Source organism: Centroberyx gerrardi, chromosome 5 (genome assembly GCF_048128805.1).
Source record: "Centroberyx gerrardi isolate f3 chromosome 5, fCenGer3.hap1.cur.20231027, whole genome shotgun sequence".
NCBI lineage: Eukaryota > Metazoa > Chordata > Actinopteri > Beryciformes > Berycidae > Centroberyx > Centroberyx gerrardi.
This window is the reverse complement of record NC_136001.1, coordinates 31,606,091-31,625,585: the sequence shown is the minus strand read 5'-3', so window position 1 is coordinate 31,625,585 and position 19,495 is coordinate 31,606,091. Positions and strand designations below refer to the sequence as shown.

General features: G+C 44.6%; 1 protein-coding gene across 4 annotated transcripts; it reads left to right on the top strand.

Annotated features, from left to right (window-relative positions):
- The first annotated feature begins 2,054 nt into the window (after positions 1-2,054).
- sox13 (SRY-box transcription factor 13) lies at positions 2,055-18,146 on the top strand. Of its 4 annotated transcripts, none has more exons than XM_071917337.2 (13): positions 2,055-2,261; positions 3,209-3,311; positions 5,149-5,235; positions 5,768-5,940; positions 6,493-6,561; positions 7,259-7,370; positions 9,904-9,974; positions 10,722-10,887; positions 12,642-12,772; positions 14,951-15,056; positions 15,779-15,949; positions 16,589-16,805; positions 17,861-18,146. In XM_071917337.2, exons 1-13 carry the CDS (start codon positions 2,055-2,057, stop codon positions 18,144-18,146), a joined length of 1,899 nt encoding a protein of 632 aa, XP_071773438.1. The 4 variants fall into 4 exon arrangements, with proteins under 4 accessions (XP_071773438.1, XP_071773437.1, XP_078139826.1 ...); XM_071917336.2 differs by having other exon boundaries at positions 7,256-7,370; XM_078283700.1 differs by lacking the exon at positions 5,149-5,235.
- The last annotated feature ends 1,349 nt before the right edge of the window (positions 18,147-19,495 follow it).

Genomic DNA, 19,495 nt, shown 5'->3' with positions numbered 1-19,495 from the left:
TGGCAGCGAGATGTAACTGTTCGAATTTTTGAAAGTTTGGAGGACTTCATTACCCAGAAGTCTCTATAAGGTGACGTCAGTAAAGTAAATGTCTTCTTCTTAGTGTGTGGTGGAGGTGGTGAGGAGGTTCAGCCATCGTTCATCCATTTACATCTATAAAAATAACTAGAAACTATAACGATACGTTGTTGCTCACGCATTCACACTATCTGTTATAAGTTCCCTGTCATGGCGGTGAGCTTCCGAATCCTCTTGCCCCCTTCTTTCTTAGACCTTTAATTTGATTGGTTGAAAATGTTTTATTATCGTCTCCGCATCCCCAAAAAATAGTTCTGAGATCGAACCAAAAATATAGTTAGAGTTTAGGATGTTTTATAGTTATTGCAGTGAGAACACGGATACACTAGCACATAAAAATCTTGCCTAGTGCAGCTTTAAACATCCACACACACCCCCACCCACCCACACACCCACACACACACACACACACACACACACACACATTCACATTCACACAGGTTTAGAGCCTTGGACCCTGGCAGACAGGTGGCTTTGTGTTGAAACGCAGTATGCAGGCTGGGAGGGCTGGGGGGGGGGGGGGGGTTGGAGGGGGGCTCTAATCATTATTATGCTTTCGGCAGAACGGTGGCGCTCCGCATTTTTTTGCCGTGTTCCCGAGTTGGTCGGCACATTCCGCTGGCATTGTTATCCAGCCTGTTTCCTGCGGCCGGCGGCTTTTGTCAGCCTCTCCCCCATTGTCCCGGCTTCCTTTGTTCCCTGGCTCCAACAATGGCTTTTTTTCTGCCTCTTTATATATATGTGCACTTTTTGCCCTTGTGTGTTCTGTTTGTTTTGTTCTGCTGTCTGCCGTGTTTTTCTTTCCTCCTGCAGCAGAGCTGGGAAAACACACACACGCATACACACACACACACACACACACACACACACACACACACACACACACACACACACACAAGCCCGAGTTGATTTGTTCAAGTTCACTGTGGTTCAAGCCTCTCTCACTCAACCTGTCCTTGTCTCACTCTCTTCCTTTCTCTCGCTCTGTCTCTCTCTCTCTTGCTGAAGCGTTGTCTGTCTGCCTCCCCGCTAACCCTCTGTTATTCATTCTGTCAAATGCACATGCACACACACACACACAACACACACACACAGACACACAACACATACACTTTGAAACTAGTGGACAATAGGCCTTGCTGTGACTTTGCCCCTGACCTGTGGTAACTATACAGTAGCATTAGCTAACCCTGGACCTTGAACATCACCAATGACCTAAACCAGGGCTTCATATTTTTCATGTCACTGACCCCCAAATAGACACACATTAAACCCAACAGACCCCTATTTGATGAGATTTACTCCTAGGGACCCATGTAGGAAGACTATTGATTTACTATTGAATTGTACAACTCTCACCATAATAGTGGTGAGAGTGAAACTTATGATTAGAATAGTCATTCCTATACATTCTCTAATTGGGATGATTCCTAGTGAATTACAATATAGTGAAATTAAATTATTCCTCATTTTGCTGGGGAACCCCTGGAAACCCCTCAAGGACCCCTGGGTGGGACCCCGGACCCCACTTTGACAACCTCTGAACTAGAATCTTTTCACCCTCAGTACTGTTTGGTTAGGGTTGGTTACCTGACCCAACTTTACCAAAAGTGGTTTCATCCTGTACAGGAACATGCACGGATGCATGAGTCACTCACATCAATCAGATTGACTTGTCCATAAGCCTTTTGTGTTCAATTCTCATAATTGAACTCTGGCAAAAGTCCCTGCATCTAATATCATGTGCCACCAAAAGGTGGAAATTCCCTTCTACTGATTAAATGTCAGGGGACAAAGTGCATCTATGATGACTGATAAGATAATAAGACTGATTATTATTTGGTCAATGTAAAAAATGATTAGAAGCAGTTCACCAAAATATCAGCTTGACGGGAACATTGATCCTGAATGTTCCTATGCATTTGTTTTTTAATTCACCTGCACTGAGCCGCCTCTTCTTCTTCTCTCTCCCCAGAATGGTTGAGCCCAGCCCTCCAGCGCTGCATCTCCACGCCAGCGGAGATGTCAGCATGGCGGGTGTCGGTGTCAAAGTGGAACAGGAGGAGTGTGGCGGAGTCATTATCAGTGCCGAGCCACCTAAAACATCTCCTTCACATGATTGGTCAGGAAATCAGCCAGTGGAGGCCCGTCAATTGACCCCACCACTCTCGTGCTCCCCTTCGGTAAGAATAACACTACGGTTATAAATCAGGGAAGGTCAAAAATGGCTGCCAGTCAGGTTAAAGAGGCCGAGGTTGTTGTCAGTCAACATCTTAATCCATGATACATTTTTTTGTTGCTGTAAAGTCTGAACACTGAAGAACAATGCTTCAACGCTTTAAAGGAAAAATCCACCAGAAAAAATAACACTGTTAAAAATTGTTATTAGCAATGTAACTTGCATTCCTGGTTCCATTTTGTTGTTTGGTGGTGTCTTATTCCTGACTGGCCCAACGTAGATGACTTGATGTCATGTTGAGATATTTCCAGCAGCTACAGTGGAGTCTGATAGCAGAAACATTTTCAGACATCAACAGTAAACATCAGGTTTTGGTGTCAGTCCCTCAGAATGAAAGAGCGAGTTCTTCTTTCTAGACTCACCACTTTGCACATGAGATTCAGCGATTATACAGGGAGAAATCCATCATAGAAGAAGCAGAGAGACCAATTTCTTTACCAACAGTAGCTTCAATAGACCAGAATGCAGTGCTTGCAGCTACAAGACATGGTGTGTTTTGAGTAAGGGGCATGGCCACGATCATAGAAAAGCCCCAGTGTCCACAAACTAGGTAGCTAGCTAGATTTATAGGTCCATACGGCCACTTTTGATAGAAAGCAACAAGTTCAGGCCCCTTCTCTGTTGGTTGTCGAAAGGCATTCTGGGAAATGTAGGAAGTAGATGAGGCAGGTTGATGTAGAAGTAGATGAGGCAGGTTGAGGGAAAGTAGGTACAACAAAATAGTATATTACAACACTTGTAACAAAGTAACTCCTGGAATGCACTGAACATCACAGATTGTTGATATGTAACAGTATATCCAAGGGTGGATTTTTCCTTTAAGTGTCATCCTGGCCTTAGGCTTTGTCAGTTGTTAGATAAGTGCTATTTATGATTCTCCCTGTCTTGTAGGAGGGCTCCCCAGGTAAGGACCTGCCTCACAGGCAAAGCCCCATGGGACTGAAGGAGGCCAGGGCCCACGAACGCCCAGAGGGACAATCCAACTTCAACGAAGGTACAACCAGAAGGCCTGTCTCAGGACTAGCTTGGTCGCTCACGCTCACTTTCTGTTAGAGGTGCACTGATAGTATCTGTAGTATCAGGATCAGCACTCATCCAGCTCTTACTCATACTTAGATCAGTAAATATAGATAGATAGATAGATAGATAGATAGATAGATAGATAGATAGATAGATAGATAGATAGATAGAGTACTTTATTTATCCCCGAAGGGAAATTCCAGTGACCGGAGCTACTGCAACAGGCTGCCACTAGTGCGGTGCCATCTTGAAAATGAAGCTAAATGAAGCTGTCCTGATATCGATTGTTTAATGACATGTACTTTGGTGCAATATGAAACTGGAAAATAGTCTCCTGATGTGAAAATTCTCCAATGCTGCAATATGTGAAGTTCATGGCAATGCACCTGTTGCATAAAAGAATGCCATTCTGTTTTATTAGGCCTAATCTACTGCACTGTTCTTTATTCATTAACCTATTCTGATTAACTGTTTTTGACCAGGGTTTAAAAACGAGAAGCTATATCGTCTAGCCCCTATGGTTACTCAACTCCGATCCTCGAGGTCCAGTGTCCTGCAGGTTTTTGTGCATCCCTGATAGTTAATGAGCCACACCTGGTCTGCATCTACCTGACACCAGGTGTGGCTCATTAAGTCCCAGGGAGGAACAAAAACCTGCAGACACCGGACCTCGAGGACCACAGTTAAGTACCTTGGCTCTAGTCCAGCGGTTCTCAATCCTCAGGATGCAGAATCCTGATGGTTTTTATTGGAGCCATCTAATCTTGGACTGATATTCACGCCAGGTGAATGCAATTAACTGCAATTAAGTCGCTGGTAGGAGAAAACCAGCAGTACCAGGATTGAGAACCACTGATTTTTATACAATGGTCTTTGCACAATTTCATCAAATCAAGAAAAACTGAATCAAAATGGAATTGATACACTTGTTCCTGTATTTTTTTCTATAACAGGCCAATACTACAGTAGACGGCATGAATGGCTGTAAATTGAGTAGTACTTGGTACTCGGTACTCATGTCAGCTGATCTACTTAATAAAGTACTTGGTACTTTGTATCAGTTCTGAAAAACTGGTATTGGTGCACCTCTGCTCCCTGTCTCTGTCTTTCTGTGCCTCAGTTTTATTTCCCTGTATGGCACTCTCTCTTTCTCTCTTTCTCTGTCTCTGTCTTCCTCTCACGCACACACACATTCATACAATTTTCTCACCCACAGCACTTCGACAAGTCCATATCTTATGTGTTTAAGTGCACTGCATTCTGCGGCTATTCAGCATTACACAATGCAGTCGGCTGAAAATCGATAGAAGTGACGGTTTGTCTAGCAAAGCGAGTGTGGTGTTGTGGCTCCTGAATGGGCTCGGGGGATCGGGGTGCGTTTTTGTTTGATTTTGCTCAATGCTTCACATGCGGAGTAAAAAGCTGCTCTCCCAGCCACTCCCGAGACTCTCCCTGCCCTCAAGTCTTTCACCGGCCTGCACTCCGCGCCTTGAATTTCCCCGGGACCTCTCTTCACGTCTTTTGTTTAAGAGTCTTACTCTTCAAATCCTCACCCACTACCTGACCTTGGATTGTACTCTGTCCAAATATTGATTCACTCAAACACTCAAAACTCCTCTCAGACAGACAAACAACCTCTGCCCTTCTGCACCTCAAATGTCTTCTTCAATCAATGCCATTAGGGAGGCACAGGAGAAGCCAGAAAAGTAGTTTGGTGTCAGATGGATTATATTTGACAGAATATATTTTTTTGCACCATCTAGTGCAGCCCATTGCGCTTCTGCTGAGTACCTGTTGTGTCCTGTTAACAGTAATGCCTACCATTGAGAAGCTGCTGAATGCCGACTGGAGGGAGAAACTTCTGGATAAAAGCGTGGTGGGGGCAGGACAACTGAAAGGTCAGCTTTCAGACGCTACCTTCCCTTTCCAACACCTTCATGCTCCTTATACATCTGTTTCCATCCTATTTCCATCATGTTTTGCAGCTATTTGCCTGTTTTCGCATATGTCATGATCAGCGTTGGGTTGGTTCGCTCAGTGTGAGAGGACGATGACTTATCTTGAGTAAAACGAACAGGTGATAGTGGTGGGATCTAGTGTAGGGAGTGATACTGAATTTAATGACTATCATCAATGAAATTGAAATAGTAATTCGTTACACTACTGACGACTAGGAAAAGTAATATTAAAGTAACCCATTACCACCCAACACTGATTATGATCCGGTCTGAAGTGAAATGTAACTGCTCAAGCAAATTTCAGAGCAATCTGAATCTGAAAATCTCTCTCTCCTTTAATTTTTGCAACTGATTGTGTGACTATTCCACTCTTTGTGGGGCTTTCTTCTAATCATCTACCCATTGTGTTTGTGTCTGCCCCCCTCCTCCTCCTCCTCCTCCTCCTCCTCCTCCTCCTCCTCCCTCCCACCAGGTACCCCAGAGTCTCTGGCGGAGAAGGAGCTCCAGTTGTTGCTGATGATCAACCAGCTGAGCGGTCTGAGGGAGCAGCTACTGGGAGCCCATTCTGAGCAGAGGAACATGGCCGCCCTGCTGCTGGAGAAGCAGCAGCAGCAGATGGAGTTGGCTCGACAGCAGCAGGAACAGGTAACACTCAGGGCAAAGTCTCTGCATCTAATATCATTTGCCACCAAAACCTCTAAACCTGGTTATCTGAATAGAGTACATTTCTGGGGAGAAAATGGAGCAATGACTGATGACTGTCAAGATATTATTATTTAGTCCGTGTGATAAACATTGGTCCTGAATGTTCTCCTGATGTGACTTTTTTTTTTAGATATGGCTTCCAAATAGATTTCTTAGGGTTTTGATCCTTGCTCTCCATTATGATAAAAAAAATGATAAGATCCTAGTTAGATTTTCCATATACATCTAATGCCCACAGCACAGGATGAACCATGGCTACAGCTCGACGTATGTGCTCAACAGATCCTGACTGGAAATTGAAATTCTTGAAACAAGTTGATTTGCATTGGAAACAAATGAAACTCTCACCCCAGTTTCAGAAGAATACGACTTTAAGAACACTGGATTAAATGACATGTTAAAATGAACATGTTTTGCAGTGTCGTTGTGGACATTCAGGATGGGTCTGGCACGAAGATGTGTGTGTGAGAATGACCATGCTTTGTGTCTCAGATCGCCAAGCAGCAGCAGCAGCTGATCCAGCAGCAGCACAAGATCAACGTGCTTCAGCAGCAGATCCAGGTCAGTCGAGCTCTGGCTGCTCCAGATGTCTCAGCATGGTAGAGCCAAAGATAATACTTGTGAAGCATCAGGCAGTGTTGTGGTAATTCTTATGACATCCTGTTTGTGCGTCAGTATAGTAATAATATCTGAGAGGGCGTCCTTTACTGTAATTATTGGTACGACAGTGATGCAGTAGGTATGAGTACGCATTATCTAAGTTTATTATATTATTATAGCTTCATACAACGATTCCTAATGCATGTCTGAAAAGTTTCCTTCCAAGTAGTGTACATACATAAGAATAAAATGAGGAGAAAGCTAAGTAGTCCATTGGTTACCACTAGGGTTACCGTAGCAACCAAAAAAGCACGGCTAGTTTGACCATTCAAATTGCTTTGTTGACACTGCCTGCTGTGAATACTAGATACCATGTTGGAAAACCTATAGTAAAGTATTATTTTCTGTTTATATCTGCCCAAACTATTAAAAAATGAGTTTTATTTGAGACCAGCCATTTACCAGGAAATTCCCACGGTTATACACAATTACTGGAACATTATTTTCACTTCGCCACATATTGTTATAGAAGTTGTCATTTCAGGTCAGACGTCTGTGTTTCAGACAAAAGGTTGGGACTGCGTTCCCCTGTTCCTGTTCAGCGTTGCTCTTGTAAAGGTGGTATCTAAGTTGGGTTTGTCTTGCCTTGTCCCAGCAGGTTAACATGCCTTATGTGATGATACCGGCTTTCCACCCCAACACTCAGCCCCTCTCGGTCACCTCTGACCCCCAGATGACCTTGCCGCTGCAGCCAATCCCCTGCAAGCCAGGTCAGTCTCCACCCAGCCCAGCAAATGAGATTCCAAACAAAACGGAAATGTGAAACGCATCACTTCCCTTTTCTCAGGAAAGAGCTACCAGACACCGGGTGTTCAGAACAGGAGATATAAAAGCTTTCATGAACTGGAGATAAGCTGAATCACTATTGTGTTACAGCAATCAGAGATAGAGAGTAGCAAAACAGACATTTATTTATATGAAATGTCTGTTGTCACGGATGTCACAGACTTTTACTTTAAATCAGGAATTTTCATTTTAATTTGGATATAGTAGCAAGCAAAATCAAGGTTAAAAACAAAAGCACTACTCATTTCTGACAATGTATTGATGAAATGGAAAACCTGCACACCTAGGTTGTGTCACATTCCAAATCATGCACAGAGCTAATTTACCTTCACCTGAACTCAATTTGAGTACAGTACTACAGTTTTGTTTTTCGTTTCCAGGTGTTTTTGGTCCGTCGTCAGTCATCACGTCATTCTCTGTTAACGTTCACAGGTTGCTCTGCACCGGGAACATTAGGCCTTTGTCAGTTCTTTCATGGCTTATCCTTAGCTTATTGTCGAGGCCTCAGGATGACACCTGAGCTCAGGAAAAGTTACCATTCAACCCGTCTGCCACAAAGCTCACTGGAAAAGGGATGAACGGGGAGCTTTTGATTCAGCGGTTTTGATCGGATGTTGCCACTGATCATACCCTTTACTTTACCTATTGTTTAGCTCACAGAAAGACAGCGGCTTCCTATATTGACTCATCACAAAACCTCTTGTTTCTGTGCCAGAAACTTCATGTCGAAAATGCCGCCTCCCTCTACACAGTTCTACGAGTTTGTTGTTTTCCGAGAGCGTCTTCTCACTTGAATGTTTCTTTTTAGAGAAGCTTTAGCAGATTCGTGCACTTCGACTCAAGGTCTATTTTATGGAAAATGGAAAGGCGGCATCAGTGAGACGGGAATGTAGGCTTCAGGTGAACAATACAGTAAATGGTACCTCTCTCTCTCTCGCACACACACACTCATACAGTTTTCAGGCTATAGAGGGCACACAGCTATAGAAAGCCACAGCTTTGTGCAATCTTGCTTTCACTGTCTTAAAAGCTGTGCTCAGGGGCGACCTTGTGTTCTCTATCTTTTCAAACCTAAAAGACACCAAGGCCAATCTTTAAAACACTGTAGGCAGAATTTAAGGATGGCCATTCATTTGCTTTTTTCATAGATTCAAGAAAATAAATCTATGTGTGTGTGTGTGTGTGTTTTAAAATGTTTTCAGGGATGAATGCAAAAAAAAAAATGCAGAAAGAAACTAGAAAGGGTTGCGTGGAAGAGGTCAGCTGGAGCCAGAGATTTGGAGATGTCTCCTCTTTGAAGAGCAGGGAAATAATTATTTTTTTTCTCAACCTACTTTACAGTGAAAAACGATGTTGATAAAGTGATGTTTCACTTTGGTAGAGCATTCTCATTTTCTTAGCATGCGCCATATGACTTCCCCATTATAGACACCATGAAACATCATGTTCACCTGCTGCAGTTCATGTGTCAGCACTGTGACTGTTTTTGACATTTTTTTTAGTCCAGGCTTTGGAAATGAAACTAAGCAAGTGGCGTCAATCTAAATACCCAGGTTAGCTAAGGCTGTGATCCCATTTTTTAGTTATTTTCAACGGTTTGGTTGGTTGTTTTGGACAGTGTGCATTTTGGGGTGTTCTCCTTGCACTCCAAGTTAAAAAAATATGTCTCAACTAGCTGCATTAGGGTTAGGGTTAGTCAGTGTTTAGCTCAGTGCTAAAGTAGCCCTTGAAACGGACACTATCGCTCTAGGCAGAGCTCTTGGACAAGATGTTAAAACCCACATGCTCCATTTCTGAAAGAGCTCCTCGTCCTCTTCTTCAAGAGCAGGCAAAGCAACCGCTAACTGTGTTTTGTCCATTTTTATTTTCAAAAATGTTACTTCAGGTTAGCTAGCTTTGTTACTTCAGGTTAGCTAGCTACGCTAACGAGATAGCTTACAAGTTTTTGCCGAACTTGTCTTGCACTGAAAAATGCGTCCCATCTGACCACGGCCTAATACTGGCGGTTGAGTGCTCATATAATGTATTCAAATGTACGGCTGGGTGATAATTCAATATTATCGTTTCAGTGCAATCATATGGTGATAATATGGTGATTTTGGAATATCATGACACACAATTCTGCTGTCTAAACTGATAGTAACAAGCAAATTTTATTAAAAAACTCAAAATGGTGGGAATATTATTTGAAAATTTCAGTTTGGTTTGACATCACATCCTAACATTACCATGCGGCTCAATGGGATGAACATTAATTTGATTATTTAACGTGATTTTTGCGTACATGAGCCATATCATGATATAGCCTATATCGATATCGAAAGAAAATCCTTATGAATATTGTAATATTGATTTCAACCATATCACCCAGCCCTATTCAAATGCATGTATGTATGTCAGAGAGTGAATGTGAATTACCATTTCACATCTTTATTTTCTCCTCCACCCTTCACACAGCTGTGGACTATCCCATGCAGCTGCTGCCGAACCCTCACTCCACCCCCAAGAGGAGCAGCTCCTTCCGACAGGTACGGTGTCACCACACTACTGCAGCCTCTCTCCAGCTTTGTACATGTTTTACAATGCTTGTGCATGCATCTTTTATACATTGCATAGGTTTTGGCATTGTATGTTAGCCATCTAAGTGTTTAGCTGAAACAAACTCCTTTCCCAACTTCTTTAAATACACATTTCTACTGCATAAATCTACATTATAGAGATTATATACCCAAACTGCAAGCATTGCTTTCAGCTGCTAATGGTCTTAGAGGACAGTGAATGATAGCAGCGAGTGTGTGTGTGTGTGTGTGTGTGTGTGTGCGGTTGGGCAGACGTTAAAGAAAGTGAAGCCCTCTGGATCAAACAGACAATGAACTTTTCTGGTATCTGGGACACTGAAAGACTTTTCTGATACACCACACCCTCTGTACAAAGGTTTTATGAGTGTTGCATATGTGTGTTTGTGTGTGTGCGCGTTTGCTCGCCTGTGTGTGTACGTAGCGTGCGCTCTCAGTCATACTCTATTTGCACTGCTGGTTCTCAAGCAGAGATAGACTAACACAGCTTAAATAAACAAAAGGAGAGAGAGGATAAGATGAATACAAAGACAAAGGAGTAGAAACACTACAAAGGTGTGACAGATGTGCTCTGACATGCCAAATCTGCCGTGCATAACCGGAATATGTACACACCCTCACCCTTTGTGTGTGTGTGTTTATACGTGAGTGTGTGTCACTAGCCCCACCCCTGCTCATCTGCTCTTGCTGTGTGTTTAGGAAGCCAGTCAACCCTTGAACCTGACCTCCAAGCCCAAGGGGCTGGAGCTGGGGAAAACGCCCAGCCCGCAGAGCCTGGAGCTGGGATCGCTGGCGCTGCAGGTGGCCTACAGACCCAGAGACCTCCAGAGAGAGCTGTCCCACAGCCCGCCACGATCCGCCCTCAGTGAGTTACACTGCTGCTCCCACCTTCTGTCCAAAAAAACCAAACAGCTACAGAAACTCAAACTGCATCAACAGAAAATCCAAGGAAAAAGACGTCACAGTACTGGACACACTGTTTGATTGACAGGTGATCTCTGGGAAGAACAGTGCAGAAACACCACAGCGATGAGCGCTGAGCACCAAAAAATTCACTAAATTAAAAGAAACCAGGAACTTGTGGATTACCACTTTAAATTGTCTGAGGAAACAACGAGAGGCCATTTGAATTTTGAATTTTAAAAGTGGAATGAGTGAGAAATTTAACTTTTAAGATTTACTTTGTGTTTTAATATGTTGTGATGGTCTTGGTTGGACATTAGATGCAAGGAATTGCTTTAAAGATCCAGAGCAATGATTTTAGTTCAGTCAGGAAAACCTTGCTATTGATTTCTCCAATAAAAAAATGCCATAATAATAATAATAATAATAATAATAATAATGCCAGTTGCAGACAAAGCTTGTAGAACAGCACAGAAGAGCTTAATCCTTCTCTTGAACTTCGGCATCCATTGACGATCAATAATGGAAGTATGGTGACTTTTAGTTCAGCAAGCAACCACCTGGCTACTGTCTGACTATGCAGCACCTCAGTAATTATGCATACTGTTGACGAGTCAGAACATTTTAAAAACCTGGGTATATGTGACATCATTTGCACCAGGAAGTAGATTGGATTTCTAAAACGGTTTGATTCTGTTGACAACCAGAGGGAGAGTTTCCCAAAGGTTATTAAATTTCCACAACACTGAAAGTTAATATATTTTGGACAACTTCACACTAACATGCCCTTTGATAAACAATACCATGTGATTGGGAGATGTGATTCTCACTGCACCGGACCTTTAAAATATCAGCATAGAATTGGACTACATTAGACCACTGACACCAGACTTTGTGTAAGGATAATGAACTGAGACTAGTCCCATGTGAATAATATAGACACCAACTTGTCATTTTAATATTGTACTTACTTTGGTGTCTTTATTATTTTCTATGAATGTTCACAGAAATAAGGGAAAGACAAAAGGAAAGCACAAAAGCCGATTTAGATAATAAGGAAATGTAACAAACCAATGTTGAAAATCCATTTTGTCTATACGAGAAAAATGTGAATTTCAGAAAAATGAAATAAAATAATTAAAAATATTTATGGTCGACTATGCATGCAATCCTGTAATCCTGATGAAGGCTGCAGCAGTCGAAATGCGTCGGCTTTTTAGCATTATAGCTTTGTCGGTTTGTCTTATTGTCCAAGAGAAGATGAATTATTTCATTCTTTCACTTTCTGTCATTTCCACATGGAGAATTTTTCCACACAGGCAGGATATGAAACTAATTATGTAGGTGAGGCAGAGTGACGAGGAGTCAGACGATAGCTGACTCAACACTAACTTCCTCTATCTCTTCTTCTGTTTCCTCTTCACCACCATCATCTTCTTCTCCCTCTTATTTTCCTTCTTCATCACATCCTCTTCTTCTGTGATTTCAACATTATCATCTTCTTCCGTCTTCTTCTTCTTTATCATCATCTTCTTCTTCCTGTTCTTTCTCATCATCGTCTTCATCATCATCATCTTGTTCATTACCTTTCATTTTCTTCTCGTTCTTCTACGTCATCTTCTTCTTCTTCCTCCTCTCCTTCTGCATCCTCTTCATCCTCATCCTCTTCTTTTTCTTCTTCTTCTTCTCCTCCTGCTCCTGTGTGTCCATCTCCAGGTTTCCTAGGAGACGGTGACGTGGTCACCCAGGCCATCCATGATGCCCAGCAGCTCCTGAGGAGCCACGGCGCCGGCGGGCGAGAGAGGGAGAGAGACAGGGAGAGAGAGAGTCACGTCGCCGCAAAGATGGTGAGCCGATGTCCAAACTGTGGACACCTCTAGATGTGGATCAAATATGAGAATATTTTTATTGTCAGATATGATTTTGTCCAGAATTCCATGACTGTCTGTATTGTAGGTAGAGAGATAACAGTGAAAATATGATCAAAACAGTCATTCTTCTACATTATAATTGTGTTAACTTCTTGTAAATGAAATAATGCTGAAGTTTAACAATTCAGCAATTTGCTGGGGACCCCCTGGAACCCCCTCAAGGACCCCTGGTGGTCCCCGGACCCCACGTTGAGAACCGCCGGTTCGAGAGGGCAGAGAGGATGAGGATAAAGCCGTCTTTACACAGAGCATCATACCGGGTTCTGGATGGATCTGACCCGGGGTTTCTGTGTAAAGACGTCAGGGGTTAAAATAAGCGTCTCTGACCCGCCTCGCCACCTGGGAGGCAAGCAGGAGAAAAAGCCCGACCTGACCCGATACGTGTAAAGTAAAAGCCGGAGAAAACGCCTGCGCAAATGCCACCGTAACCACGGCAACCGTCTCGCGCCACAACAAGCGCCGCATCACCGAGCGCGACTCTCCAGAACGGGCTACGAATCTCTCTGGGGACGATGCCGCTGCCAGACTCGCCGGCCTGTCGTAGATATGATCGTGTTTTGTCTCCTCGCGCTCGCCCTTTCTTGATGACATCGTCGTCGTCTTTCCTGAAAGTATTAACAGAAACATCTTGAATCTGCCGGAGACGTGTAAATGGCCTAGTTTTGAAATGATGAAAAAGAAAAGAAGCTTGTGGAAATTGATCATGATTAATTCAAACACTTACACACACACACACACACACACGCACACTCAGACTGATGTGCAGCGGTCTCGTCAGGGGTTAGAGTCAGGTTTAGGGTTACAGGGAGCCGTGCTTTTACTGAGACTGTAACCCACTAAAGAATGTCTCAGCTGTACAGCACACACACACACACACACACACACACACACACATACAAACACACAGGCAGCACAGAAAAAAACGTGAAGCAAATCGTAAAAGTTAGGTGTCACCTTCTATTAGTGATATGCTTAATTAATTATGAAGGGATAACTTATTTTTTCTATCATTAACCAATGAAAAGATGCTGATTATTCAGCGTTTCATGTATCTTATGACAAAGATGTTGGCATACAATGTAATATGGGAACAGACAAAATGGTATTAACTGGTATTATTCTAGTTTTGACCAATAAAGTGATATTCTAAAGTGAAAAAGTGCTAAATGTTTCCCAGTTGGGTAATTTTTTGCACTTTTTTAACTTTATTAGACCAATGTAGAATGAAATGGAAACTTTCAGCCCGCTACAATAGCTGCAGGTTCAGTTTGTGCTGTTTTTTGCTTAACTGCTATTAAAACATTTCCAAGTGCCATTTTTCGCCCCTGAACTCTGTAAAAGCGCTTCTCGTTTTTTTTGTTTTGTTTTCATTCCTGTAGAAATCGTCTTCTTTTTTTTTCTTCTTTTTTTTTGGTCTTGGCTTTTCATTCTTCCAGGCGGCTGCAGCTTTGGTCTCGGCCACGTCCTCTAGAGCAACAGCTGTTGCAGCCTCACAATACCACAAAGGTCTCAGTGTGGCATTGACTGAGCCACCTGCCCTCTCTCTTTGTCCACAGTAATACTGTACACCGCCGCTCTCCTCCTCCTCTCCTCCATTATCCCGCTCCATCTAGCCTCGGCTCCAATTATCAGCTTTTACTCCCGTGCTGCACATGTTCAATTACACCGATACTGTTGACCGACCTATTTTGCTGTTGGGCCTGTATGGGGATAATGCCGCTTTATGGCTCGGGAATGGACGATAGTATGTCGATGGTGTGATAGTTTTGCAAATTCCATTCCCATCTCTGCCTGTTCTCTGTCACCTCTCCTCCCCTCCCTCAGACAATAAACACCATTCTTCCTCCTCCGTGCCGTTACAATTTCCTTTCTTTGCATTTACAGCTCTGCATTTAAACGCCAGCTGATACGGCAGGCATGTCGTTTCTTTACCTTAAATAGCGCTGGTGGAACACACGCACACGCCCCTCGCACCTCGGAGCACCTTTTTACTGCGGCCCAATTCAAATCATCTCTTTGTGTTCGACTCTGTGTGAGTGTGAATACGCATGTCTCACTCCCTTCCGTCTTTGTCTTTCTCTTTCATGTCTGCAGGAGTATAAAGACGCTCCTCGCTGCGAGAGGATGTCCCACTCGGAGCGGGGCGAGGATGGACAGATCCTGCGCTCCACTGAGGACCATCTCAGCAGTGACTCGGAGGGTAGGCGTCCCCGCCGCTGCCCGTTAACGCTCAGTAATGTCTTACTTTTCCCCGTAATGAGCAGTGTAACAAACTATTTCAGTATCAGTGATTATATTATAGTTAGTTGTCTTTCTCTGGGTGGAAGTATTCCCTCTGCTTTGATTTTATCCAGTAAAAAGACAACAAGAACATTAGACATCAATGCTTTTTGGTTTCCTGATCATTCACACAGTCTAAGGATCCTTAGACTGGCTGGGAAATTGTTGGTTGGGAAAGTGAGTGAGTAACTCTCTCCCCTCCCTCATCAGCTACTGTCGAGTTGCCCTTGAGCAAGGCACTGAACCCCCAACTGCTCCTGTAGAGCTGCTCAGTGGCCACCAGTAGAAGACTGTGGTTGTACTGGGCAGCTCCCAGTGTGACTGTGTGTAACTGTATGAAAGTGAAGCAGGATGCTGCTGAAAAAGCACGCAGCTCTGTAAACTTTCCCTAAATAAATAAAGGTTAACTATCCAGGAGAGGTAATTGTGTGTAATTCTAGGGGCAGAACAGAAAAGTATTATAAGGAGTAGTGTAATGAATCACTGCTCCCACGAGGGAATAGGCAAGTTGTAGCATTACTTTTGAAATGAGTAAGGAGGAATGACTAATATATTCCATTTTAATGAGTAATGAGCCCAACACTGGTTTGGCTGTGTGGTCCTCTGACTCTACCCCTCTCTCCCTCTCTCTCTCTCCTTCAGGCGCCCTGTCAGCCTCCGGCCCGGGGGGCTACGCCGAGGCCCGGCCCCCTCCCTCCTCCGGCCACATCAAGAGACCCATGAATGCCTTCATGGTCTGGGCCAAGGACGAGCGCAGGAGGATCCTGCAGGCCTACCCCGACATGCACAACTCCTCCATCAGCAAGATACTGGGTGAGCCCGGCACGGGGATCGGGGGTGTGTTTCGCTCCGCGTCTCTATTCTGAGACGCTGCCTGGCACGGCGGGGCATGTGAGGGCACGATCAGCCACCTGCTTCTCCCAGTAGACACACACACACACACACACACACACACATAGGCCCGAATCCCTTTCCTCTGACCAAACACTTACATTCCATTCCATTATGGAGAGCTGGAGGCACTCCAACCACCCATCTCTCTCTCACACACACACACACACGCACCACCAATCTACTTAAATACACACTTCATCTCCTCCTCCAATTTAGAAAGCAGTGTTTTCCCCAATACTTGCTACAGCAGCGGGCTCCAACCGCGTGCCGTCGAGAGCCATGTGTGTGTGCAGGTTTTCATTCCAACCAAACACTACAGCAGCTGATTTGACTTGTTAACACGCCTTTAACCAGAGAGGAGGAACTAACCGGTGAAATCAGCTGCTGTAGTGTTTGGTCGGAATGCAAACCTGCAGACTCTCCCACTGCTCTGCACAAACCAGGACTCCAAGCACGCCTCTGCTGCAGAAACCTGAGGCTCAGATTGACAACCGACAGATTGACAAAGCGAAAAACCGCCGGAGAGCCGGTCTTCATCCTCGTGTCTCCGTCCTACAGGCTCCAGGTGGAAGGGCATGTCCAACCAGGAGAAGCAGCCGTACTACGAAGAGCAGGCGAGGCTGAGCCGGCAGCACCTGGAGCGCTACCCGGACTACAAGTACAAGCCCCGGCCCAAGCGGACCTGCATCGTGGAGGGGCGGAGGCTGAGGGTGGGCGAGTACAAGGCCATGATGAAAAGCCGCCGGCAAGAGCAGAGAGCGACCTACACTCACAGGTAAACACATAGCAGGAGAGCCGGCACACGCACAGAGGCGAGCGCGCTTTAATGCGAGAGAGAGAGTTTTGTCCCTGGCAGACAACACTGACAATTCATTCCATTAACAGTAGTGCGCTCAGTGCCTCCACACATTGTAAACAATGCCCGCAGCTCCCCAAAGCTCTTTTTTTTCTCATACCTTCTCTTTCCTGGAGACACAAACAAAAGTGGAGTAGTAATACAGCAGCTGGGCTGTTTTTCAGTCTCGCCTTGACGATGAATAGCATCCCTCGCCATTGTTCCCTCCAACTCCTCCGACGAGTTAAGTTTGCAGCGGTTGGTTTTCAGTATTTTTTCCATTTTACTTTTGCATTTGTTTGTCTCAGTGGTACATAACCACAGCTATTCCGTCTGAGCCTCTTATGTGATATAAAATGTCAATACCAGACGGTCACAATAATCTTAAGACTCTTTTCCGAGCGCGATGGTTTGATGGTCGCAGGGATATTAAATACGACCCTGCACTCCTTATGGATGGTTACTTGAACTCTATTTTGTGCCGATATTCAATATCTTTAAATTTGACCATGTTAATGCCAAAAAAATCCAAAACATGACATGTTTTGACATGTATTCAGAGTTTCTCCCATAATGTTATTGTTGGCAAGGCGGAAAAATCTCTAAAACCACACTACGCTCTCCATTGAAATCCAGGATAATAATAATAATAATAGAGCATATTCATGCATAATCTAATCAAAATGTTGCATTAGAATCAACAGGTTAAGAGCTTCCCATACTCAACCAGTGTAGTATTGATCAATTCTACAATAAATATGTAATCAAACTGCATCCATCATATCAGAGGTGGATAAAACTGACTAGACCATGAAAAGGCCAACATATCAGCAAACCGATATATCAGTTTAAAGCCTGTGTTACTTGTAATGTTGGTGATATAGAAAGTGAAGCTTACTCATCTGTTGGATAAGATGTTTTAGATATTATCAACAGGTGTCACTTTGGAAGCTACATCAGGGTGTTGATTCACGCTCTTATTTTGTTTTTTCCAGCCAGTCGGAGCCCCAGCAGATCCACTACGCCCCCGGCGACGGCCAGTACCCGGGCGGCGCCGGCTCGGTCTCCGTGGCGACCATGCCGTTTCACCCCGCGCTACTGGAGCATTACCTGCCCCAAGTCCCGCCTCCCCCGCGTCGACCGGAGGGCCGGGCCACGCCCACCTCTCTGCCCAGAGAGAGGGAGAGGGAGCGAGAGCGGGAGCGGCCCCCGTACAGCGAAGGAGAGGAAAGCGATGGAGGAGAGAGGAGCGAGGGGGAACTGGTGCTCCTGACAGACTGAAGGGGGAGGGGTGGGAGGGGAAAAAAATAAAAGGGGGTATGAATGAGGAAAATGGAGGTAATGGAGGGGAGAGAAAAAGAGGGCAGTGGCGGAGGGAGGGCGCTCTTCGTTGACTGGCCGTCGGAGAGAAAGAAGGGAAGAAGAAGAACGGAGGAGACGGAGGGAGAGAGCGAGCGGACGGCGAATGGGGAAGTCTGTCCTTCTGCTAGGCAAACGTGACGAGATCTGGTGATGGAAGAGTCATACTCACTCCCTTGTAAATTAATACAATCCCCAATCTAACCCCGCCAACACACACACACACACACACACACACACACACACACACGCACACAGGCCAGCTCTTGTGTTACTCATTTCCCTTCACACACATATCATCAGCTGTTTTGTGTTAGAGATAATGCTGTAGGGTTATTCTTTAATAAGTTCCCCCCCCCCCCCCCCCCAACGTTTACTTTTATCAAGCATCGCCTCACGTTGTCGAAGAACTGCACCTTTGTCCAGAAAATGTTCTCTTACCCCATGGTTTACATAGAGAAAGTATAGGACTAGTAGAGACTGACCAACTTCCCTCTGCTCAGAGCAACAGGAGCGCGATGGAGATCTGGGTGTAATCAGTGTGCCGGTGCTGCCCCCTGCTGTTGGGACTGGCTACTGCTCCATAAAGAAAACCCAGTCTGACGGAAGAGGTTGGGCTTGTTTTTTTTTTGGAAACCTAGTCCCAGGCTGTTACTGCCCATCCCAGCTTACTCATCCTTACCGGACTGTCTGATGTGGGCGCCAACTGGGGTTTGGCAAGGTATGGCACTTGCTATGCCTTAGCCTAAATGAGTGCAAATTTGATCTTGTAGTTTTTATCATAATGGAGGGCAAAGGTCAAGCGAAAACCTCCAGATTTGGAAGGTAGGGTTAGGGTTAGAAAATAAATCCCACCAGGGAGCATTCAGGACCAGTGTTCCCTCTGAGCTGATAGTTTGGTAATGTACAATCAATAATTTATCACACTGACGCAAGAATAATATCTGGTCAGTCGTCAGTCATTGCTCTAGTTGTCCCTAGAGATTCAGCCAGTTTGGAAGTTTTGGTGGCAAATGATCTTAGATGCAGTAACTTTGCCATAGCCAAGGGTTGAGCGTATTGACCTGACGCCCCCGGGTGCTGGACGGGTGGAAGCAGCATTGTGTGTGTGTCAGTGCAAATGGAGATCGGAGAGAAAGAGTAAAGGTTGTTTTTAGAGTAGAGCCCCCCTCGCTGCACCTAATGTTTCTCAATCAGGCTGCCCATGGAATTGGTTTTTGCACTTGATTTTAAAAAGCGCTCCGAAAACACCCGTGGCGACCCAAGCGGTG

What these genes read in the sequence shown, in the direction of transcription:
- sox13 (XM_071917336.2), top strand. Translation starts at nt 2,055, where the DNA reads ATGGTTGAGCCCAGCCCTCCAGCGCTGCATCTCCACGCCAGCGGAGAT. An exon ending in CACTCTCGTGCTCCCCTTCG is followed by an intron (nt 2,262 to 3,208) that starts GTAAGAATAACA and finishes CCTGTCTTGTAG; the next exon opens with GAGGGCTCCCCAGGTAAGGA. An exon ending in AGAGCGACCTACACTCACAG is followed by an intron (nt 16,806 to 17,860) that starts GTAAACACATAG and finishes TGTTTTTTCCAG; the next exon opens with CCAGTCGGAGCCCCAGCAGA.